This window comes from Oreochromis niloticus, linkage group LG1 (genome assembly GCF_001858045.2).
Source record: "Oreochromis niloticus isolate F11D_XX linkage group LG1, O_niloticus_UMD_NMBU, whole genome shotgun sequence".
NCBI classification, from domain to species: domain Eukaryota; kingdom Metazoa; phylum Chordata; class Actinopteri; order Cichliformes; family Cichlidae; genus Oreochromis; species Oreochromis niloticus.
In genome coordinates, this window is record NC_031965.2 from 18,684,211 (window position 1) to 18,709,204 (window position 24,994).

General features: G+C 42.1%; 1 protein-coding gene across 1 annotated transcript in view; it reads left to right on the plus strand.

The window, feature by feature from the left end:
- The first annotated feature begins 3,858 nt into the window (after positions 1-3,858).
- Positions 3,859-24,994, plus strand: part of igdcc3 (immunoglobulin superfamily, DCC subclass, member 3) — a 64,502-nt gene continuing 43,366 nt past the window's right edge. The window contains exons 1-2 of the mRNA XM_003442396.5: positions 3,859-4,183; positions 9,463-9,768. Coding sequence (XP_003442444.1) covers positions 4,120-4,183; positions 9,463-9,768 — 370 coding nt within the window. The 5' untranslated portion in view covers positions 3,859-4,119. The remainder of the gene's footprint in view (positions 4,184-9,462; positions 9,769-24,994) is intronic.

Consider the following 24,994-nt stretch of genomic DNA (forward strand, 5'->3'; position numbering starts at 1 on the left):
AAGCAACAAATACCTACTGTTCAAACCTTCTGTTTGCGAGGGGCAGCCAATCACAGCAAAATTGGCTTAAAGGTAACTTTGCTCCTTAACCCTTTCACACATAGTGGTCACTACAGTGGGCAGCTATTCAAAGGCTGTTTTCTTGTATTTGTGTCAGTGTTGATGGTATACTTGCACATAAACCACTACATTGGACACTGATGTGTCACTCCACACCCTGCGACCCACTGGTCGTTTAATGTTACTATAGATGTATGTCGTGTTTCATTGTAATTATTATTATTTAACCCTGTCATGCGTGAAGTATGACAACCTCAATCAGGATTTTTTCTTAAGTATTTTTATTTATCTTTAGGCATGAAAAGATAAATAAAAATACTACAGACAAAAATCCTGATTGAGGTTGTCATAATCCTGCATGAAAGGGTTAAAGGAGGAGGACCTAAAACAGCTGTTTTGAATAAATTCAATGAATTTTCTCTGGCTGATATTTGTCCTTTGGCTTCTGGACATCCTTTTTTCTCTTTATCCCTTTAGTTCAGTCTTGTTCATCTGTTTTTGTGCCTTGCAGCAGTAATGTAATCCACCACAGTGGGTCTGGTGGATCTATGAATGTTATTTAAATCAAAATTATGGCACAGATAAAGTGTCAAATTCCACACTTGTAGTTCATCCCATTACATCCTGTTACATTATTCTTTATCAGTTACACTGTAACTAAACACTGGATACTCCTCCCTACATTTCAAAAGCTTCATTTAAATATCTCCATTATCAAAATCAGCTTAATCTCTCTCATTAGAGCATAAGTGCACACTCACTCCCAAGCCAAATTGTTTCAATTAGGTTACAGGCATTACTAATAGGCTTTACAGCTTGGTTAATGGGCTAAATGGCCTTCCTAATTTTTTAAGTCCTTATCAGCAGATTAAACAAATAGAAATGATGGCCATAAATTGGTGTACAGTGTCTTCGGCCAAAGCCACAACTGCTGTTTTCAGTTGCAGCTGTACCTCCAGGTATGGCTTAATGTAAGACTTGGCCACAAATCCCAATGTCCCGCAGCAATAAGCCAGTGACTTTTTCGAAAAGCACATATTACTTTCTTGCCTCGCTGTCAGGGGGGAAAGAAACACTTAAACCCTTAAGTTAAGAAAAAAACAAAACAAGAAACAAACTAAAGGACCATAATATAAAAACCTACTTAATTATTAATGTACTCACTATATATCAAACTTAAAGGTACATTGAAAAAAATGGACCCTGCAAGTAATAGCAACCCCAAGGCATTAGTGTTAATACTTCAGTGAATAGACACCATTTCAGTTTTCCAGCCTGTAGAGTTGAAACTTATCTCAGAAATGTCATGAAGAATGCACAAAGCAGCCCATAAGAGTTACTATAATAGTTTGTCTTTTTTATTTATCTTTCACTCTGCGATGGATTTTTCTTCCTTTATTACACATACAGATGAAACTCGAAAAATTAGAATATCGTGCAAAAGTTCATTTATTTCAGTAATTCAACTTAAAAGGTGAAACTAATATATAATATAGACTCATTACATGCAAAGCGAGACATTTCAAGCCTTTATTTGTTATAATTTTGATGATTATGGCTTACAGCGTGTGAAAACCCCAAATTCAAAAGCTCAGAAAATTAGAATATTGTGAAAAGGTTTAATATTGTATGCTCACACTCTAATCAGCTAATTAATCCAAAACAGCCTTTAAATCACAGGTGTCGAACTCCGGGCCTCAAGGGCCGGTGTCCTGCAGGTTTTAGATGTGTCCTTGATCCAACACAGCTGATTTAAATGGCTAATTTACCTCCTCAACATGTCTTGTAGTTCTCCAGAGGCCTGGTAATGAACTAATCATTTGATTCAGGTGTGTTGACCCAGGGTGATATCTAAAACCTGCAGGACACTGGCCCTCGAGGCCTGGAGTTCGACACCCCTGCAGTTTAAATGGTCTTTCACTCTGGTTCAGTAGAAATAACAATCATGGGGGAGACTACTGACCTGACAGTTGTGCAGAAAACCACCATTGACACCCTCCATGAAGAGGGAAAGCCTCAAAAGGTAATTGGCGCTCCTGAAGAACAAACAACATCAGAAGTGTCTTACCTGGGCTAAAGAAAAAAAGAACTGGTTTGTTGCTCAGTGGTCCAAAGTCCTCTTTTCTGATGAGAGTAAATTTTGCATCTCATTTGGAAACCTGGTCTCAGAGTCTGGAGGAAGAATGCAGAGGCACACAATCCAAGATGCTTGAAGTCCAGTGTGAAGTTTTCACAGTCTATGTTGATTTGGGAAGTCATGTCATCTCTTGGCGTTGGTCCACTGTGCTTTACTAAGTCCAGAGTCAGCGCAGCCGTCTACCAGAACATTGTGGAGTATCATGCTTCCTTCTGCAGACGAGTTTTATGGAGATGCTGACATCATTTTCCAGCATGACTTGGCACCTGCCCACACTGCCAAAAGTACCAAAACCTGGTTCAGTGACCATGGGATTACTGTGCTTGATTGGCCAGGAAACTTGCCTGACCTGAACTCCAAAGGGAATCTATGGGGCACTGCCAAGAGAAACATGAGAGACATGAAACTGAACAATGGAGAAGAGCTGAAGGCCGCTATTGAAGCATCCTGGTCTTCCATAACACCTCAGCAGTGGCACAGGGCATATATACCATGCCGCACTGAGGCAGTAATTCATGCAAACGTGACCCAAACCAAGTACTGAGTACATATGCATGATTATACTTTTCAGAGGTCCGACATTTCTCTATTTAAAATCCTTGTTTTATTGTTTTCATGTAATATTCTGATTTTCTGACCTTTTGAATTTGGGGTTTTCACAAGCTGCAAGCCATGACCCACAAAATTATAACAAATAAAGGCTTGGAATATCTCAGTCCAGTACAGCATCTTGGGGATGTGGTAGGATTCACATCATGGATGTACAGCCAACAAATCTGCAGCAACTGTGTGATGCTGTCATGTCAACATGGACCAGAATTTCCAGCACCTTGCAGAATTGATCTGAAGACTAGCAGGTGTACTTAATGAAGTCACCACTGAGTATATTTAGACATGTAACACGTGTTAGTCCAGCAAAAAACGGAGCGCATGGTTGACACAGATATGGTGTACACAGAGTGCATACATACTGCCACTAGGGGGAGCTCCTCTACAGCTAAACAGCTGCTGCTCTGTCGTAACCGTGTGCTCGGAAGCCCTCCTTCTTTATTTATCATATCAGGTTCACTTGTGCTGAACCATCAGCTTTAAATAAAACACATACAGCCAACCTGACACAGTTACACCATTTTGTTTTCACTGTCCTCGTGAAACTGAAGCTGAAAACAAACCCAAACTAATGCAAACTAACGAACAATTAAAACATTGATGTCATGTGTTCAGTTTGGAGCCAGAGGGCTGCTATTTGTTATCAACCAATTTCATACAATAAAAATGTATTTGCAACCAAAGACAGATTTTTTTTTCCTTTTTTATTGTCACAGTCTGTTAATTTATTCAGACTGATATCTGAAGCCTGTTACATCATAGTTCCGGTATGGAAATCGATATAATTTTAATTAATTATTATCTTTTATTATTGGGATAATGACTGATTGCTGTAATTAGGAGCGGTCATCTGTACTGATACAAGGTTGGCTTTGTTTTCCTGACATGCAGAAATCATGCCGCTTGTGCAGGTTTCTCGTGCACCGAGAGCAAAACAGTCTGCAGTCGGCTCTTTTGTTCGAGACCAGATTCAGTGTGTGTGTGTGTGTGTGTGTGTGTGTGTGTTGTGTGTGTGTAAGAGAGAGAGGGAGAGAGAGAGAGAGAGAGAGGGGCAGTTTTTAGGATACAGCAGAGTGAATGAGGAGGCTAGAGAGAGAGAGAGCGGGATGCTGACAGACTCCTGATAGATGGTTAAAAATGGCGAAATCTCGTTCGACCCCTGCGAGCCACCACCTGACTGTAGCACTGTAGGTCGGAACATGTAGTATCTGAAGCTGGACGTCTGCGCTCCTTTCCCTCTTTTTTTTTCTTTGACCCGTGTTTGTTCATCTCACGTTGTTCTCTGCGAGTGCTGGAATATCTTCCGTGTTTAAATGGCATCCACAAGGCGCCGCCGCCTTCTGTGCTTTTTGGGAATACTCCTGAACGCTTTAATCGGTAAGTGGCATCATCTTATAGCGTAGTGTGCAGCAGAGTGTAACAGCGTTACAGAGGACAGCCTCTCTCAGCCCGGTGCTTACAGCAAGCAGCGAGCCTGTTAGTGACCAGTAACCCTGAACTTGGCCCCTCTCCGGCGTCTGTTTGTATTCTGGGCAGTAAGAGCCGGGTGAGCGCCCTTGTCCCTCGTGCACTGCGGAATGCCTGTGTGCACTTTACTGAGTTGTGCACGAACACCTGGAGTGTGCTTAAAGTTGTACTCTGTGCTTTCTGCAGCGCTTGTACTGTAAGTGTTTTTACGCACAGCTGCTTTGGAGCTCCAGGTAGCTCCACGATACGAGGCATCCCACCCAAGTTTGCTGTAGTCCCCCAGTGATCAGGGTCGATATCTCGTTTGCATGTATTTTGATCTACATTAGAGTAAAGTTAAAGGTGAACTATGATTGCCCGCACAGAAAGTCTTGTGTTTCCAGGAGCCAGCAGTGTGCAGGGTAGAAGGGCTTAACTCTTCAAGCTAACTTGTAAAAAGTGACTATGCTTCTCTCACAAATAGTTTCATTTAAGATCAGGGGACTTTTTCAAAGCAGATGGAGGCCTTGACTGTCCAGTCCTCAGAGCACACCACCCTGCGGCTGGGTGAGGTGACAGTGGTTATTGCTCTCAGAATAGATTAAACGACTGTGGTTATTGCCTGCTGGGGAGAATATTTGTACAGATTAAATGTCAAGACTGTCTCTCTCCTTCTTTTCAAATTTTCTTTCACATCCCTTTGTTCAATATGACAGACAGTTTCTCTCTCGCTCTATGTGGGGCCCCCTTAATTCAAAGGCAAGAGAGAGTATTGAGTATTTGCAAAGCATACCACACAGGGACCCACAAAGGCCCCACTGGAATCATAAAGGCCTGTACACAGTGGTTCATAACATGTTCAGCGAGAGGGCTGGGAACAAAAACGTCAGAAACAGAGCTCTGTGATGGATGAAGCTCCAATCTTCCCATCACATTAAGGAAATGAAGTGCTTTCAAGTGCCTGGCCGCTGCAGAGATTAGATTCAGTTTAGATAAAGGCACTTTTTATGATATTTTAGGCAGTTTTGATAAGACTGCGAAAAGCATTCAGACCAAAGCTGGCCTTAAATCTCACAGGGACTGAAGAAGTCAGAGAGCCAGGAAGAGTTCAGAGCATCACTCTGAAGATCTCATGATTTAAAAAAAATTCAGTTTATCAAAGGGTTAATTATTTGCTTTGAATGGACGGCTCTGTGGTGGCTTGTGAGTTTCGAGCTTCAGAGAAAAACGAGAGCATCAAAAATTCGAACTGATTTGCATTTTAATTCAAAATGATTTGGTTTATCTGAGGGAAGATTGCGCCGTTCACCGGCAACAGATGAGTGATGGAGAGAGCTGAACTGTGCAACTACTTTCTTTTCACCTCATGGGCTACTTCTTAGCATTATTACCATCACTAAACAGCTCCAAGCTTCTATTATAATGGGTAAATATCAATTGAAGCTGCACGCTCTTTAATGAGATGGAGCACAAAGGTAGCTAGAAAACCAGAGTATTGATTAATAATATATCAAGCTGAAGCCTATAGGAGGGAAATTTAGCATCAGTCCTGCACATATAGTCTTCCCCCAGGAAAAGAAATAAATATTGGTTTGTTTGTTTGTTTTTAGCCAGATGTTAGAGGCTTTATAACCAACAAAGAAATTGAAGTTGCTCATTTTAACGGTTTATTCATGCTCATGAATCTCTTTTGTTTCATCTGCACTTACACACTCAATCATACTTAAAGTTCAGGTTTTTGTTGTTTTTTTAAAGTCTATTTTTATTTAATTCTTGACACTCACAAGATAGTGCCACCGCAGTTTTTCCATCTACAATTCATACATACATATATATATATATTTACTTGTGAAGTGTGGGAAGCCTTTGAATCAAGTCATGCATAGTGTTGCAGATGCAGACACACAAAAATTAAAACCCCATCTTTGAGTTAATGCAGCATTTAGAGTCACACTTAACACACACATAATGACAGAGTGAGATAAGAATGCAGGTAACTACTGATAAAACTGCTTTAGTTAACTTTACTTTTCCTTTAATGTCATGTTTAATTTGAATCTCTTAGACTATACCACAGTTATCATAGTTTTTCTAGATAATCTTATAGTGTTGACAACAGCTAAAGCCTTTTGTAAGCAATTCTAATCTAGTTGATTAAGTTTAGTTAAGTATAATGTCTGGACTCGGACTACACCCATAATTATTGTGCTATCATGTGATATGATGTCCGTAACTTTGTGTCCTCACTTTGCTTGTGTGTCCTGAGCTGACTTAGCTCTGTCAGTGGCGCTTGTGTCTGCTAGCTCTGATCTGTCTGTGAGTCACTGGGTGTCATCTTCATTCTGCTATTGCAGCAATAAACCTTAGTGCCAGCCCGCCACACTTATCTGTCAATAGTAAGTAAGCCAAAGCATGAGCTGCACTTAGCTGACGGTCGTCTCCAGTCTTACCCGCTAATCCCCTGTGCTACTGCCTGTTTTCTGGGCATGAAAAGAGCATAATTGTGTGAATGTGTGTCTGTCTCCTCGTCAACGCATGAAGAGCCACACCTGCAGACCCTGATGCCCGCAAACGTGTTTCTGTGGCTAGGCCACTGGTTTTGCTACTAATTTGTACAGCTGTGATTTCCTCTCCCTCTGCACACCCCTGGATGCTCGGCATTCACAGATGACCTTAACCTAAAGCGCACAGAGCGCAAAATCCGGCTCTCCCCTCCTTCTGTTGTCCTCCTTCTGCCTGTGCATTATTGGATCTATCTGTCTTATAATCTGCTGCTGTGGTGAAAATTATTTTCTCTGACCTTTCTCACACTGTTGTTTGTAACCTTCTACCCAGCCAGGGCTCAGAATGGCATTAAACAATCACTCTAGCAGCACACTATATTTATAGGGAAAGCCAGAGCCCAGCAACCTCAGATTGTTTTAGCTAATGGAAGAAACTCTGATTGCTTGAACACAAAATCATTAAAGTTGTTTAATCCACTCCAGATCAATGAGCCCGTATACACACTGAACACTAAAATGTTATTATCCTGTCTGCTCTGAGGCTTGATAACATTGATTAATGTCTTTTTTGCCAGCTTTGGAAGAGGAGAATAAAAAGCCTCCAATACACTTTCAGTTTACACAAATAAAGTAGAGCTGAGTGGAAAACATCCTGGGTGTGTGGCTGCTGCCTTTTTCTTTCTTTTCTTTTAAATCTGCCGACTGCTTCTGTTTGAAAGCGCGATATTATTTGGATCAAAGGAGATGGAGCTCTGTGGCCAGCATCATTTTTAAGAGCAGCAGCTCGGGCAGCAGGATCTGCCAGCTAAGGGTTAATTATTTCTCCAACACCACCCCCTTGTTTTTCACAAGTGGTACCAGTGATGTCTCTTCTGGTCTCATGGCCATTTCACTTGCCGTGCTCGTTGAGTGTAAGAAGGGGAGGGGGGTAAGTAAGGAAGGGACACAGAACATAGGGAGAGCTGCTTCTTTGCATTATGCTCCACATGTGATCTTTGTGGAGTGTGTCAGTGAATTCCCTGCCTTTTCCTCAGGGGAAGTGGTTCTCCTCTGGAATTTGAAATGATGAAGCCAGAGGTTCTGTGTTTTGACCCCTGTGCTTTGCCCCCCTCTGCTGCCCTCCCCTAGCCCGTCCCACCAGATTCCAAGGCCTGGGGCAGAAACTGGTAGTGCTTAGTCCATCAGCAGCTGAAACGTGATACCAAGAGAGCTCTCTAAGCTCCTCTTTTATAGTACCAAGCCAGGTCAGGCTGTTTACATCCTTTATTTATTATTCTCCCAGTAACCCCCGGTAACACACACACACACACACACACACACACACACACACACACACACACCTCTTTTACCCTCAGAGACTGCAGACACTGAAAATCTGATCTGCTCTGACCACATTAGATTTGTGAGTGCGGTTAAGAAAAACTGCATAATTTTGTGCTGATGGATGAAAATGAAAGCGCGAATGAGCTGTGACAGTGTTACAGCCACAGGTTAAACAGTACAGTCACTAGAAGACTAGAAGTGCTTGTCTTTAGTACAAGAATACACTCGCTCGGGGTGCGTTCACTCCACAGACTGTGAATCCTCTTGTGACTGTAGCCCGGAGGTGGCTCAGCCGGAGGCGTTTTATTCATCAGGTGCGAGGGCCAGGTGAGCAGCTATAAGGACATAAGGAACATAAGGAACACAGTTACTGTTTGCTTCAGAGGTTAATGTGAAAATTATCAGCTTTGATGCAGTGGTTGGCGTCCATTGTGACCGGGTAGTAAGGGTTGTTGAAAAGGATGGATGGTATTGAAAAACGCGCACGCTGACAGGTTAAAGCAGCTTCACTAACTTGACAGAGAAAAATAAGTATAAATTAAAAGGAAGATATTTTGTGTCGCACATAAGATAATAAATGTATATGTATGATTTCACAAGAAGTCTTCATAAGGATTATGTATTGTAGGTATTGTGTCCATTCGTCTCTCCACCTTACATAGAATGATGAAGTAAGGCCCCGAAGGACTACCGCGGAGGTCACATAACACATATTTTACAACTATTACACTGGCTGTGTAGATTATTTTTTATTTTTATGTTGGGAATTCAGCTTTTACTCATTACTATTAAAGCTGACTCCTCTGAGCTTTATATGCACCTGCGTTTAACGTTAGGTCCTGTAGCAAAACTGTGAAGAATCTTTAAACTGACAGTTACTCCAAACTCTGCAGCGCTCTTCCTGCTAACATTTAAATGGAGAGCACTGAATTGGTGATAAAAATAAAAATGAGATTGTAGTTTAGTAAAGCAGAAACAGTAAAAATGTGTGAATGAAACAGACTTAAAGGAAGTGAAAGCGTAATATGGGTAACGCAAGTTACTCGACTCGAGGTCGTGTGGTTTCCAGTAATCATACACAGCCAACGCCACCACATTTTACATGCTCAATAGCTCAATCTGGAGCTGTAATGGAACTTGATTGGAAGGTCTGTGGTTCAGTCCCTGGCTTGGGCAAGATGAACCCTGAGTTGGCCCGGTGCATCTGTGTGACCAGGTGAATAGGTACAGAAACAAACGGTTTGTGATTGGTTGAAGGAAATTTGTTGTAAAAAGCTTTTTGAGTCCTGAGTTACGGTAGAAAAGCGCTATATAAATATATAAGTACTAGTCCATTTTACCATTTATTTTCATGTTAAAATGTATGTGTTTGTGTTTCCTCAGGTGTGATGTGTGAGGCAGAGCTGTCCTTCACCTTGGAGCCCAGTGACATTATCGCTGTGCAGGAGCAGCCTCTCATGCTCCACTGCCAGGTGGATGGCATCCCCCCGATTACGACACAGTGGAGGCGTAATGGCCTACTTTTAACTCAGGACCAGCATCATACCACCTTCATCAATGGCTCACTGCTGATCGCGCACTTCCAGAAGACCAAATCTGACGGCTCCTCTGATGAGGGCGACTACGAGTGCATCGCCCAGAATTCCTTTGGGTTGGTGGTGAGCCGTAAGGCACGCATTCAGGCAGCCAGTAAGTCTTTCTTTTGGTCATCAGCTTATATAAATGGTAGTAGCAGCGAGCAGTCTCCAGTAACCACTGAATTTTGGGGGGTAGTTTCTGGAAGTGCAAAAGGCCTAATTTTTCAGCCAGGGAGGATTTTGCTTGGTTTAAATGTGTCATACTTATTTGAATACACCGGTGCTCCCTTGCAGTATATTGAAGTGCACAGTGAAATAAACAGCAAAAGTTGACGATATATATGAATTACACTAAGAGATTTTTTTTTCAGGTGTATTTTGGACTTAAAAAAAAAAAAGAGTCCAGCTGATGGTCGTGTAGAGGAAGTCTCCTTCACTCTGGAATTAGCTGACCATGATTATGATTGACGTCTCTGTTGATTTTATTGCTCTTTTGTTGTCATTATGAGATACTGGCTTCATCATCCTACATTATCCTATATCAGGATACCAATATATCAGTTTGTCTCGAACTGATTGTATTAACTGAATGAAAGTCAATGCAGTTACAACACAAGCAGAATCACAAGCACTTACTTGTGATTTCGAGTTATGATCATTTTTCTATAAACAAAATGTAAACATTGTAATGGAAGATTGCCTCAGGTATTTTGGTTTAGTCTCTGTATTGCTGCTGTGCACGCTCAAGTAAATGCTCTTAATATATCCCCAGCTGCTTGAATAATTTCATATACGTCTTTGAGTGTAATGAACTTTCTGATGCTCATCTGCAGTGCTGCTTAGAAATGGAAGCCTTTTGAATTTAGCATTAACAAGCGCTCATGCTGAGAGTCTCCAAGCTGCTTTGTAAGAGTGCAATAAGCTCGAAGAAACCCAGCAACCCACTCACTGGTAGAGGCATCAAGGTGCATTTTCTCAAGCATGACGACCAGACTCTTTGTTTGAAGTCCCACTAGTTCAACGCCATTTTCCCTGCATTGTTGCCATGGTTAATTGTTACTGCATTTTTAATCTTGTCACCGTGAGACCGTCTGACTCTCTGTCCTCCCTCCCTGCCACTGTTTCGCATGCCTCCACTTACTTTAAATCAAAGGCATCCAGGATCCACACTCCTCCTGCAGTTTTAGTGATACTGTACTGCTCCACACTGTGCCGAGTTAAGTCTTTTTCGAAGGCTCTGTTATGTATATTCTCAAACACAGAGATGGACAAAGACTCACAGAAGCCTGTTGATTCCTGTGGTTATATGTAGACAGGGTACTGCTGTGCTGTTGTGCCCAATACAGCTTTTCTACCCAGTGGGATAGGGAGGTTAGCATGGACGTCTCACTGGCCAGAGAGAAAAGTCACTGCAGCTCAGTGGCTGGCGTTGTCAAGCACATGCAACCTTTCACAGCCTCCCTAAAGGGTCTTTCTTTTCAAAGGTCATATTGAATCCTCTGTTGCGGCACATTTTTGATTCTGCATGAGGGAAAAGTCAACAGTAGTGCCCCTGTTTTCACAAAATGAATCAGGGGTAGGAATACTTGGTGGAAAAAACCCCCCATTAATTTGTAGAGCCTGACTGATGTATGATTTTTAACAATGCCCACACGGATATTCGGAGATTTTAAAAATACAATATATCATCGAATATTTTTTATTCTTTCTCACATGCAGTGTGTAACTAGTTCTGAATCCTTGCTGATGTAATATGACAACATAAATTAAACATAATCATGTTTAAATGTGACAAAAAGTCGTGGATTGCTCATTTATACTCTACCCGACTCTGCTCAGATCAGCTGGTTGTTGTCTGTGTGTCGTTTCAAGGACGTGTGTTGCTAGCAGAAAAGTTGCTGGCAACACTCATACAGTGGTTGAAGGGTGGTTCCCCCATCTTTGCTTTTCTTTTCATTTATCGACCATTAGAAATGCAGATTCCGCAGATATAACGGCAAATAGCTAAAACATACCGGGAAATAGCCGATATATTGACTCAAGCTGATATGTGAGTCAGGCTCTATTCATTTAGAGATTCAGTTTGAATCCCAGTTAGACTAACACATGGTCCTGGAGGGATATTAAGGTTTTGTGACCTAAAATATATTATACTCAAATATAGTTAATTTGCATTTTTATGTAAAGCTGTTAAATATTTCAGTATGTATAGCATTAGGTAGATGGTTATTATTCTCTGGGTCGATTCCATTAGCAATATTCTTTGATGGGCGATGTCTATACTGATATTTTTGTTTTACTGTTGTTGGTGTTATTAAAATACAACACAACAGATAAAAATGGCCATAACCATCAACATACGCCCCAATATGCAATATGCAGTCAATAAATGGGACAATACAGATGTTCGACATATATATATATATATCAGTGTTTCTCTAGCGAGGAATTGTGATCCAATGAAAGCATCTATTCCAGTCTCCAACCATGCAACACTCTGCATTACTAATCTGCCTTGAATATATCTGAAATCTTTTCTGATGATTCCAAATCATATCATAATCACACTTAATTTTAAGGGCGCAATAATGTCAAGCTACGCCTCTCTAATTGTTATTTAACTGTAAAGCAAATTAATCTTTCTTTAGTTCAATGGTTCATTAGGGTTTTAGCATGAACAATTAAGAATTATGCAAGTGTGAAGCAGTCCTCTCGCTCCCTCTGCTTCTGGAAAATTCGATGAATGAAAACAGATTTAATGAGTGAACAGTGAATAAATTTAACCAGGAGCAAACCTCAAGCGAACATGGTAGCTCAAGTTCAAAATCTTTCACAGTTGATTTATCCTGTTTTGACTTGGCTTTGTTCTCCAGCTGACCTTTTCCGGGTTTACCCTTGATTGGTATTGATTAGGTAGGGACTAGTGAATTACTGAAAGTCACATTCTGACCTCTGAGCTTTGACCCTCTGAGCTGTGTTGACCAGTTTGTTGACAAAGCGTTGAACGAGTCAAGGCTTTGTTCTTGTCGTCAGTCTTCCTCCTTAATAGAGTTTCGACGAAAAGCCATCACTAAAAGTAAGAACTTTTAGTCTTAAAGTGAAATAAACTCTTTTATCTGTCATGTCTTTGATACTTTTAGTACATATGCCATAAAATGCTACAGTTTCATTTAATTGTTATCTTTCATTCTCTTCATTGCTGTAATTGGGATCTTGTTTTTTTCCCCAATCTTGAAACATGACATAAAATCTCTTGAAGTAGGCAAAATGGCTTTCATACCTGTATTATTTCTGTTGCAGTATATGTCTGAAATACAATACATTGGCTGTAAAGAGTGAAATAGTATTCCTTATTACTAAACCTAATTTCTTGCACTCCTCCTAATCCTTGTTTCTGTGGTCACCTGTTCAGCCCAGATGTGTTCTCGTGGTACTCATCACCAGGTATTAGGTAAATAACATAAAACCTTGTTCTATTTTATCTTCTCTTGGCCTGCCAGAGTTATGCAGTGGGCATGGATTAAATAGGACTCTGTGTTTTCAACATTTGCTCCCCTTAACAGGGTCAGTGACTCGTGTTTGTTTCTTTTCCTGTTCAGTGTTTGTTAATGTTGCTTCTGTCTTTGTGTTTTCGTGGTAATTTGCTGGGTTATAGTCCCTCTGACAACAGAGAGTGACTTGCACCACTGTGATGCAATAGGTGGTGCGATTACTGAAGTCTCTTTATAGCCCTCCCAGTGGATGAATCCTCCATCTTATTCTGCACACTACCACCCTCCATAAATTTTACTTTTTATTTGCTTGACAACCGTTTGTGTGAGCTCACGGTCGGGGGCTGGTGCAGGACTGACTCCCCGTTGCCCCTTTAAATCGACAGTGGGTCCAGGAAACACTTGGAATTTTTTTTTCCCTCCCAAATGTTATCTCTTTGATAGTCCATTTCTCTCTCTTTCCTCACTTTCTCTCGGACCTCCTCATTAGCTTAGGCTCCGGAAGCTTTTCATCATTGGGATGAATGACAAGCCTGGTACAGTGGACCCAGCCAGGGCTCCCGCCCCTCCCCCACAAGCACACCCTCGTCACCAGGCAACACACCACAAAAGCCCTCTGTTACAAAATAGCTTTTAGGATCAATTGAAATGACTTGCTTTTGTCTGTTTGTCTGGAATTATTTGGAAAGAGCTGAAGCTTTGGTAGGAAATATACGTTCACCCTGTTCGACTCTTATATAGAGACTGCAGTTGACCTCAGGGACTGTTTGAAGAGATCTAAAAACCCAGTAGTGTGCACACAATAAGCTAATTCACTGTGAATATGAGTCGTGACTGAAGTCATAAGTAGTAAAATAGCATCATATGTGCATGTGACTATGTTATTATTTTACATATTGCTTCAGCATAATATCCAGCTTGTTTATTCCCAAAACCGTCACGTGAATTGAACTAGTGTTATATGGCAGGCCTCTCAACAAGACTGTAATGAAGACAACAAGAAACAGAGAGGGGGGGGCCTTTAAAGGATGAAATAGGAGATGACATAGGAAGCCTATAAAAGTGCCTCAGTTTATACCCACGCCACTCATTCATGTGACTTTAACTCGTCTGGATGCAAATGTAAAGAAACGTGTTTTCATCAGTCTACATGTGGGAGAAGCTGCAAAATTGCAGTTCGCCACTCCTCAGAGCTTTGTGGACAGATTGCCACGAGCGGCCACTCAGATTCAGACAGCAGCGAGGAAGAGTGATTTATGTGGAGCTGATGGTAGGTTTCATGAGCGTGTTTGTACTTGTGCGTGCACGTGTAGCTCTCGATCACGCTCCGACCTTCCTGTCTCCACCCCTTTCAGGAGCTCCTGCCTGGGTGACCGCTGAAGCTCCATCCTTACATCTCCTGTTGGCTCCCTTTGTCTGCAGGCCAAACCCTGCCTTCGATCAACCCCCCTCCCTGTTCCACCTCCCTGGCTCCTCCGAGCTTGCCGTGAAGCAAGTGATCTCTCTGTCATATTGATCAGCAAAACATAGCTTTAATATTTAAACATAAAGCCTCTTGGCGGGCTCCTTTGTCTCTTGCCAAATGAGAATGAGTTTAATATAAATATTTTCACTTATAGAACAGTAATCCATCTGTATCCCTTTGAAAGCATTGTAGACTTGTTGTTGTTGCCCCCTTCCTTCGTGTGGGCAGGTACATAGGCTGATGTTAACTTGAGAGTGTTCCCTCCTGCTGTGTGGTCAGCACTCCTCCATCTGTCTGCCAGCATAGCTCAGATGAACTGATGGAGAAAGAATTATTTATTTATTTTTTTGCTCATAACGAGCAAGCTAAACTAATGAGAGCTCTGACCTCGGTTGTGTAATTGCACCAGAAACCGATTATTACTCTGCACCTGCTGACTCAATCTGCAGCTCTCATTGCCTGATTATGAATGCTCAGTTCTGGCTCATTTAAAAATCGGAAACAACAAAGCGGTTTTATTACGGCACGCTGTTTTTCTGATTTGAGAGCAGGTTCATTTTCTAAAAGGCAACGACAATGGTCGTCTGACTCTCTGTAACATGCTCCACTTCAAGTAAAGATGCTGTTTGTCTGTTGTGCAGCGCTTTGTTGTCAGCAAGCTAAGTAAACAGCAATACTGAAAACCTCCTCTGGGTAGTTATGCTGACAAACGCTGAAACTTGTCCAGCAGTCCTGTGGGGAAGGGGCGGAGCGAATCTCTATTATGTCTGAAGATGGCACATCACTCACCTAAAAGCGGTGGAAAATCGCCAAGGGATTCCATGCTGCTCATGGAATGCCTTATCGTCTTCGTTTACTCTGCTGTTTTTAAACAGAATGATTTTCTATCCATTTAACAATTTCTGAACCAACAAAACTAAGAGCGCAATGTTTGCCACCGTGCTCAAGTCTTAAGCTGCGCTGACAAGATTTCAGCCATGTACAGAGCACAGACATGCATGGAGAGCTCTAAATATCCTCTGTTAGCTGCTCCATAATGTGAAGGATGAGCTGGATTCAGCATCCTTAAGCTTTAAAAATAACTGCCTGCATAAACAGCATCACTTGGCAAGTGAAACCCACGAAAAAGGAAAAGGATGCAGAAGGGTGTCGATGCCGCTCAGAGACTAAAATGTATTTAACTTAGTCCTCTAGAGGCTCTTCAGTTGTGACATGGATTTAATCACATCACTGTTATTTTTGTGGGATCCCACTTGAAAATGCAAATAAATCTGCGCCAGAATCCTAAGAAAAAAACGTACGCACATTGTACACACACGCGTGCACCATATGTAACAAATTGATAAACAGATATCTACGCATACACAAACTTTGCTTCTTTTTGTCAGTGCGCCAACTTTCTAAGCATCTGCTCTCAGCAGCTGTGCACTGTGTAGCTCATTCAGATTTCATTGTTCTACATATTTCATTGTTCTTTGTGTCAACTCTGGAAAACACAGACTGGAATAACATAATTTAGAAAGTAAATGCCTCAAAGAAACAGCTCATCACTGGGTAGATTCTAGACATTATTCGATGTAGCGGCCTTGAATTTGACAGTGTTTGACAAACAAGTGAAAAGGAAGAAACAAAAGGTTAGCTCGAGTCTCAAATTCAAGTTCAACGTGTGTATGCCTGTCAGTGGATGTGCACGCGATTCTGTTTGTACATATGATGCTACCTTTACTTGTGTGTCTTGATTAAAGTGGCATTCTGTTAATGAAGTCTGTGTCAGCCTGCGGCCGTCTCTGGACCACCCCAGCTATTCTCAAACAAACAAATGAATAGGGGGCCTAAAATTCCTTCTGTCTGCTTTTAAGGCTCATGGGAGGAATTCCTGAGTAATAGAGGTGAGAGGTGAAAGAAGAGAGAGCAGAGGCCAGGCCAAAGGTTGGAAGAGGCGGACTAGTCTCCAAATGTGGAATTTTGCTTTGGCCCCACATCATTAAGATTTTATATTATGGTTTGAACCACGTAGGTTTTTGGCTGCAGGAAATCATTTTTATCAATCGCGTCCTCCCAGGGATAGAAAGATAAGGACGCGTGGGCTTGTTTTGAGCGCGTGTTATGCTGTTCCTGTGATTCCAGGCTTGACGAGGGGCTTGGTTAGCTCTTGCTACTGCCCCGTCACCGCGCTTCACTACACTTAACAGAGCCTTTATGGCCAGATTGCGCAGTTAAAAGTCTTTACAGGGGTCTGCACCATCCACCAATAAAAACACATAAGGCCCCTCTTTTTGTCTCCTTCTTGGCATGCATTCTGTTTTTGCATCTGTGAAAATGTGTAATAAGGACAAAGACAGGCGGGAGGTGGAGCCAGTTGTGGATATTATTATCGCCCTCTCAGTTTTTCACAAAACACACACACACACACACACACACACACACACACACACACACACACACACACACACACACACACACACACACACACACACACACAGGGGGGCCCTCAGTCCAGTTTTGCATTTTGTTTAAGCAGGGATCAGGAAATCTTTCTGCCAACAAGCAGAAGAGTCTGAGACAAAGGCCTGTCAGTGATGGGCAGGCAGCAGCTCTCCTTTGGGCCTCTGCCATCTCTTTCCCACTATCTCGCCTGTGTTTGTGTTTGTGTGTGTTGGGGTACCTCTCGGAGCAGACCAGCAGCCATTGTCATTTATGAAATGCAGGGGCAGTGGAGTGGCTGGGAACAGGCAGAGGCTGTGGAGATGTTCAGCCTCTGGTGGCTCTGCTTTGTGACGGTGGCCCTGACCGTTTGTTCTCCTGACCAACACAGCTAGCTGTGGCTGAGGCCCCCTTTTGTCACTCCTGACTCTGGGTGGGTGTGTTTCCCCGTGCTCCCTCCTGCCTCTTTCTTCCCCCTCTGTTTCGGCATTGACGTAGAAATAAAGGGGTCAGAGGTCATAAGGGGCTGGACGATGGAGAGGGGGTCTTTATCTGGGAAACGGTGACCTTTTTGTGTGCACTAGGGCAGAATACCCCTCCCCTTTTTTCTTTTAAATTCTCCTCCCATCACGTTTCGCCTCTTCCAACACTCGGTCTTATTCCCCAGTGGGGACCCATCCCCCTAGTCTGATTGCCCCGGGGCAATGGCAGTGACCTTGGATTTGGCTGTGAAATAAAATGACCCAACCCTGCCACTGCACCAGAGAGCTAAGCCCGCCCTTTCCCAAATAAGCGATGCAGCAGCCTGTCTTTTTTTCTGTAAATATCAGTAAAGATATTCATTTGTGCCTGTCACATTTTCAGTGTTGCTTTTGATCCTGCTGATATTTACACGTTTCAAACAATACTGGCTGCAGGAGTGATCGATCGATTAATTTATTGATTCAGTAAGAGGGAAGATGCGTGGCAGTGTTTCACACTGCTCATGCGACGATAATGACTGTGTTGCACATTAGAGCTATTTTTGCCCTGAAGTGACAGGATTGAGTGACTGCACACTACGGCTTTTAAGTCATGACCTCAAAGTAAACATGTCAACTTTATATTGTTGTGTTGTCTAAGAAAAAGGGAATTCCATTCTTAGACATATAAATAATGAGCGCTCTTGCTACTGTAACGTCTAAATGAAACAGATAAGTTGTTTTTGAATTACATGTTGCTGCACAGCCTGCAACCCTGCTTCCATAGATACTGAATTTAATGCTACACTTTGCTGTAGTTAGATACTTTCGTTATCATGACATCACAGAACTGTGACATAATCGTAAAACATGTTAAAGCTGTCTAATTTCCTTTATATCTGTTTTCAAAAGAGAAAAGAAGTTTATGAGTGTCACAGGAAGTCTGTTGAAATGCTTAAAGTTAATTTATTGATTTTAAGTTTAATTATCCTAGTGTGATTATCTTCCTTTCATAGTTTATGTAGGCCAGTTTCATATAAAATTAATCTTGTAGTTTGCGGCGTACACTCTTCTTCAGCTGAGTTCGAAAACTTCTGGCTCTGGGTTCAGACTTCCTGGCCAGCTGGGGCCTTTGTGTGTGCCTACGTGGGGTTTTTTCAGAGTGCTCCATCCAAACACATGCATGTTAAGTTAATTGCTGATTTTAAATTGGCGGTGGAGTAGATGTGAAGTGTTTGCCTTTCTGTGTTGGCCTGTGACAGACTCGCAGCCTGTCCTGGGTCAGCTATTGTCTCCAGCCCCTTACAACTGTGGTTGCAGCTCACAGCCTGTGAAGCCATTCGTGCCATTTCTGAGCAGTGCAAATAAATAAATAAAAATAAAATCTAGATAATTAAACTGATTAAAAAAAATAAAGTGTATATATTTTCAATAAGTAAACTGGGGTAAGATAAGTTGGGTTGACCAAATTCTTTTGTAACTTTTTCTTTTTTTGCCGTGTTGAAATACTTTAGCTTCCATGTGAGCATCCATGCATTGTTGTTGCATTTACAGTCAGTCTGAAAAGAGGAGTTGTTATAACAGCCTAAACTCACTGAGGTCCATAATCTTTACTTTCTTCCCTCTATAACTACACGTGTTTGAAGAGTTTGGGGGTAAAAGCCTGTCAGGCTCCACAGTGTGTGCAGAGTTGGTCGCCAGGGATAAAACGAATTCCACAGGAACCAATTAGAAGCGGCTACTGCTGGCATAGGATGAAAGACTTCTGAGATGGCCGGTTTCCTGCTGGCAACCTGTTTGCAGTGTCTATAGTTTTGTTAGCCTGTATGACTTTGGGGAAATCTAATATTTGAAAAATGTGCAGTTTCATTACAGTTTTGCATTACAAATTATGAGTTCTGCTATTTAGAGTGATTTCTCGTCAGCATTCATTAGATACAGAGCAGTCGAGGTTATAGTGTTGTTGTGAACTGATTGTCTTTAGGTTTTGGACACTGGGTTGCATTAAATAAAGCATTTGAGAATGTCAACACATTATACAAGTGCAGATGATGCTCAGGGACTTACAAAATCTGTGAGCATTTTAAATGATTTCAAACGGGGGGGACGAATGAAGAAAATATTCCTAAGGCCACAGCAAAACAAGCCGCGTGAAAATCCAAGCGGGGAATAGGTGAGACAGATGAAAGTGGAGCGCAGCAGGGAGTGAAATAGGTGGAGCATGTGGCGGTGGTCTCGAGTGATCCCTCGGCCTCTCCGGCTCTGAAGGCTGGACCTTGAACCAGGAAGGAACATTCCATTCCGATGCTGTGCCGGGACCTCTGACCCCCACAGCTTTGTTTCCGGGGCTGCTTTCGACAGTCACCAGGGGTACAAAACAACATCGGGCTCACTTAGCTCAAAGAAGCACGTCTCTGCCGTTTGAACATGCCGGAAAACTCCTCCCCCGACCCTGGGCTCGTAATTCATCTCTGTAACTCGCACATTACCTTCGCTTGCGATCAATTAAATGATCTGACAGGGACATGTGCGCAGGATTGCGGTCAGAGACTGTACATACAATACGTTGACCCGCCGCTTTCCCTTAACACGAAGGTGTGTTTCACTCTGAAAGCATCAATGAAACATTTAATTTCTATCCTCAAGTGACAGAGCAGAGAGCGTCGGATCCTTTGCAAGAGCTGTTTTAAAAAGTCTTCTTTCAGTGAGCGCTGCGAGGCGAGATGTGTTTATTTTGTAACCTTATAAAGAATTTGTATCATCCGTCTGAATGCAGTCTTTAATCATTTTTATGAATGTATCTCAGATTTTTTTTTTTTCTTTGCAGAAGTGGTTTCATGTCATGTGTTAGTAAGTCGTAAGGCAGACCATTTCATTGCCACGGCGTGAAAAGATGAAACATGATACTGGCGGTGTAATGGCCCTCTCCATTTTCCAGCATGGGCATTATTTGTGAGAGGTAAGACAGCTTTAGAGGGTTAGGCGGCTGATGGCGATTTGGACGCGTCGGTGATATGTGCTTATGTCTGACAGCTTATAGTAGTGCCCCTCCTATCCACTGCAAGGAACAGATGAGATGAGAGCATGACTGTCAACAGAGTCCATGTTACAGGTTGCTTATGCGTTCTTTGCCAGTGGACATAAATTATACGAATACTGAAACACTCGTATTTTTGAGAGGGATTTCCTCAGACAGGACTCTTGATTAAGACAAAATTTCACCTTAAAGAAGTGATCTCAGTGAAAAGAAATATTAACTGAGTATTCTTAGTGCCATTAAATTAATCAATCGTTGGCTTTCCATATTCCCAGGTGAAGATTAATCGACCATAAATATAATCTGTAATTGCAGCCCAGAGGCGTGCTCCTGACAGGACACTATATAGGGAAGTTACTAAAATTATCCCTCTCGGCTGCTCGAAAACACAATTAATCATTGTGATCTCGCGTTAATCCTCACTGATTGACAGGAATTTGATTTACAGGAATCACTGTAAAGATAAGGCCTTCATTTAATTTCATTGTTCACTGGACCTCAGAAACAAAATATTTCTCTCAATTTATGTAAATCCAAAGCTGCTCTTTGTTTATTCGGGCCCCGCATGTAGTGTCGCGTTATCAGATGGAGCAAATCGTCGCTGAATGTAGTGTCTGCACAGGCTTTGTTTGCACGCACTATAGGTAGCGGCAGAGACAAAGGCCTTTCATTTCTCACCCACCGTCTTGTAACACTAAGTGGTTATGACAGGCTCTGCACTTGCCTTTCCTCTCTCTCTGCTCCTCTTCTTCCTCTGTGGTAATTTTTTTCTCATGATTTCATGTGAGCTAAGCTCCGTGCGGTGGGCGTGGCAGGGGGAGACACACATGTGCGTACAAAGGGGGCTAAGGGGAGGGGGGGTTACTGACTGCATATTATCATGAATTCATCGGGCTCAGGGTGGAGGCGAGCATTGGGGGCTGGGTTCCCCCAATGAGCAAGGGGCAGTAATATCCCTGGTGACCGCAGTCAGCTGGCAGTGTGAATGGAAAGAAGAAGGGGGGGTTAAAAAGATAGTGAAAAGAGAAGAATGGGAGGCAGGCTTTGAGTTTCCAGGCATCTCACTGAAAGGATGTGTTGGTGTCAGTGTCTCAATATTGGAAAATGAGGTGATGGCAGTTTTCCATACATTAGCAGCACCTGCTCTCATGGTCATTACCTAAGATGCTCCATAGGCTTTAAAAGCTGCTGTGACATTATTCCCTATCGCTTCTCTTCCTGTTACGCAATATTTTCCAGTCTTCAGCACGTACATTTTTTTCATCTCTTTCAGTGCACATGAGTATGTGTGTGCGTACTGCTGTGAGAAGTTAAGAACAGCACAAAGCGATTGCTAGAAATATCTCCCACCAATCTTGTTGCCACGATTGATGTCACAGCACCTCTTCTTGGAGTAATTGAGCTGATATTTACAGCATTCAGGGTCTGATCTTTTTTCTCTCACTGTCTTTTTATCCTCCATTTAGCTCAGCATCAGGCAAAGCCCAACAAGAAGCAGGTGGTTCACCCAACCAACACTGTTATGTTTTCTTTTCTCTCATGTCGTTCTCATCAGTGTATTCCTACACCCCCCCCCACCTCCATCAATGCATCTCTCTTTGCCATGCACTTGATGGCAATGTGTTGCCCAGGATTGTGATTAATGGCCACAATTCAGCCTGATAAATTCCCCTGAGTGGGTGCCAGTTGGCTTACGCAGAGACGAAACTCATTACTGCTGTCAGCTGAGCTGACGGCATAGGGACGGGTGTGAGCAATTGTACATGTGCTCGTGTGCGTGTCCGTGCAAGGGAGGGAGAGAAACTAATTTCTGTGCATGTCACTAAGTCTCTTCACCTTTTTCCATATAGAAGCCATCATGCGTGAATAAGTGTGTCCACGTGTTTTAATCTGAGGGTAAAAGTGACAGCGTGTCCCAGGGCTGGTGTCTAAGTAACATGGATCATTTCTGAGAAATGAACGAGCCTGACTCACCGCACACAACCACCACAGCTTTAGGTCTTTAATGGACAATCTCGCACACCACTGCTTCATCAAACAATCATTCTACTTTATAATATCTTAGATATACTTGGCATATATATGGATTCTTATTTTTCTAATTCCCATCTGCCATTCATAAAAAAAGTCTCTTATCGCCACTTAGATACACAAGACAGGTGATTTAAATATTACGTCTTTGTGTCCTTTGTTAAAGTAATTTCTTGTTAAATAATGGACAAAAAATCTTTTTAAAAACTATAATTACCTCCCCATTCTTATTGATGAGGATGTGATGGTGAGAGAGTGAAGCAAGAATGAGGATAGAAAAGGAAGAAAGACGTCTAAAATGAGAGTAAGTCTGCACAATATGGATAAGCAAATGCATGTGTCTTTTCCCTGTGAGATAGCTATCTACATTCACTGACACCACAAAGGCGGCCAAAATGAAGACTTGAGGACGTACAGACGGACCGCATGGATGAAAATTAACTGCATGGCTTTGCTGTATAGTTCAGGACACTGGGTCATGACTGGAAACAAGATAAAGTTATTCTATTTGTTTAGTGGCTGCAAAATATACATAGTGTCAGTAGATTTTTTTCTTGTTTTCTGTCAAACATTTTTTTAATCAAATTAGTTGCTTTAAACACCAAATACATGAATATTTGAAAGTGACAATGGCAGGTATGGACTTGCAGAGATTTAAAAGATGCAAAGATATCAGCTTGTTGGACAGCTAACTAAGAGTGCATGGTTGGAGTTGGTTCACTGAGGGGTTTCACTCTGTCTAGCATCACTATTGCCGAATTGTTTATTGTTGGAATACTCTGATGTGCTACATAAAACAAATATATTTTAATGTACATGAGAAGAAAATGCTGAAATCAGCCTCTCTTAAGTATATTTACATGTTATTTCCATATAACATAATTATGATGTTATCTAAATTCTCCATTAATGCAGCCAATCACGAGAGACCTTGTTCACAGATCTGTTTAACAATTAAAATTTTGTATTTTTGAGAAGTTATATTAAAATCCTGGAAACCCATCCATTATCGTCTCTGGGCACCGCTTCTCGTGTAACCAGTCGATATCAGGGCAAAGAGTTACAGTTCTGTGAGTCAGCCATTATTTATGAATGCAGATAGAGTAAGAAAAAAAAGCCAATAAAAGATGAATTATTTCAGTAGATGTATCCTTTTTTTTCCCTGTCTACAGTGGCCGTTTACCTGCTTTCAGGCAAAGGCCGCTCATACACTGAATGTAAAGCAGCCACATAAATCTTGTTTATAGTAAATTATAATTCAGACTTGGGAAATTTATGGGTCTCAATGCCAAATATAGAAAAGCATTAGTGCTTACATTTGCTGCTGACGCTGTTATTGTTTTGTATAGCTTCAAGAAGCGATCGATCCTAACAAGAATCCATATTTTGCTGATTTAGCTTTAGCTTGTGCAAAGAAAAATCCTTTAAGGTTTTTTCTGATCCACAATGTTGGGGGGGGGGGTGGAGTGTATGTATTGGCCACCCCGCAAGCAGGATTAAAACTCTAAATCTGTCATAGTGACTGATTTGTTTCGGGTAACTTTTCGCGGGTTTGCGTGTTTGGAAGCTGTGATGTGATAAATTCCCAGTGGTAACTGCACAACTGGGGGCCCAGGCCAACTGGACCTCCCCTTTGGGACTTCTGTTGTGTTGTAGGGGATGGAGTGATGTAGAGGTGAGATTTACACAGCCGTTTTAGCCATTTGGGGAGCCAGCATTTAAGGGTGCTATGAGATGCAGTGGAGCGCACGGACCGGTCCCGCCCTGCGTCTTTCAGATTTCCCATGGGAGTGCCAGATGTGGGGTCATCCATCTACTCAGGGTTCAGACCAAGCGCCTCCCTTCAAAGTCATTTTCAGATGTGTAGTTAATGCTGCGTGCTGCACTCTCAGAAAGCAGCACATACACACACGTTCATATGTATCCAAAAAATTTCAAATTTTACACTTGTATTGTTTTCAGCAGCATTCTGTTATCAAGACACAGCAGCACAAATTTGAAAAAAACCTTTTCGTGGGAGATTCATCGTGGCCTCTTCAGTGTGGCTTACCAACCCAACAGTTGTCCTCTAATGAGGGGGAAATAATGAGTGTTAGACTGAGGAGAATTGTGATGCCAAATGTTCACCCAGGTTGTTATTCAGAGCCTCCGCTGTCTGAGGTCCTCGCTCATTTCTGGCTTCACAAAACAAGAGGCGTAGACCGTCCAAAGAAGAATTTAGTGGCATTTCCATTTGAATATAAATCTCATTTAACCCCAGATAACTCTAAACGTTGGAAAATATTTCAACAAACGGCAAGTCAAGGATTAAGAATTGCAGAGTTTTACTTTTGTGCAGAGAGCATACGGCGAATGAGCTGAATGGAGGACAGCACATAATTCATGCGAATATGTGGCTGATAGGAGAGGCGACTCATTTGAATTCTGAA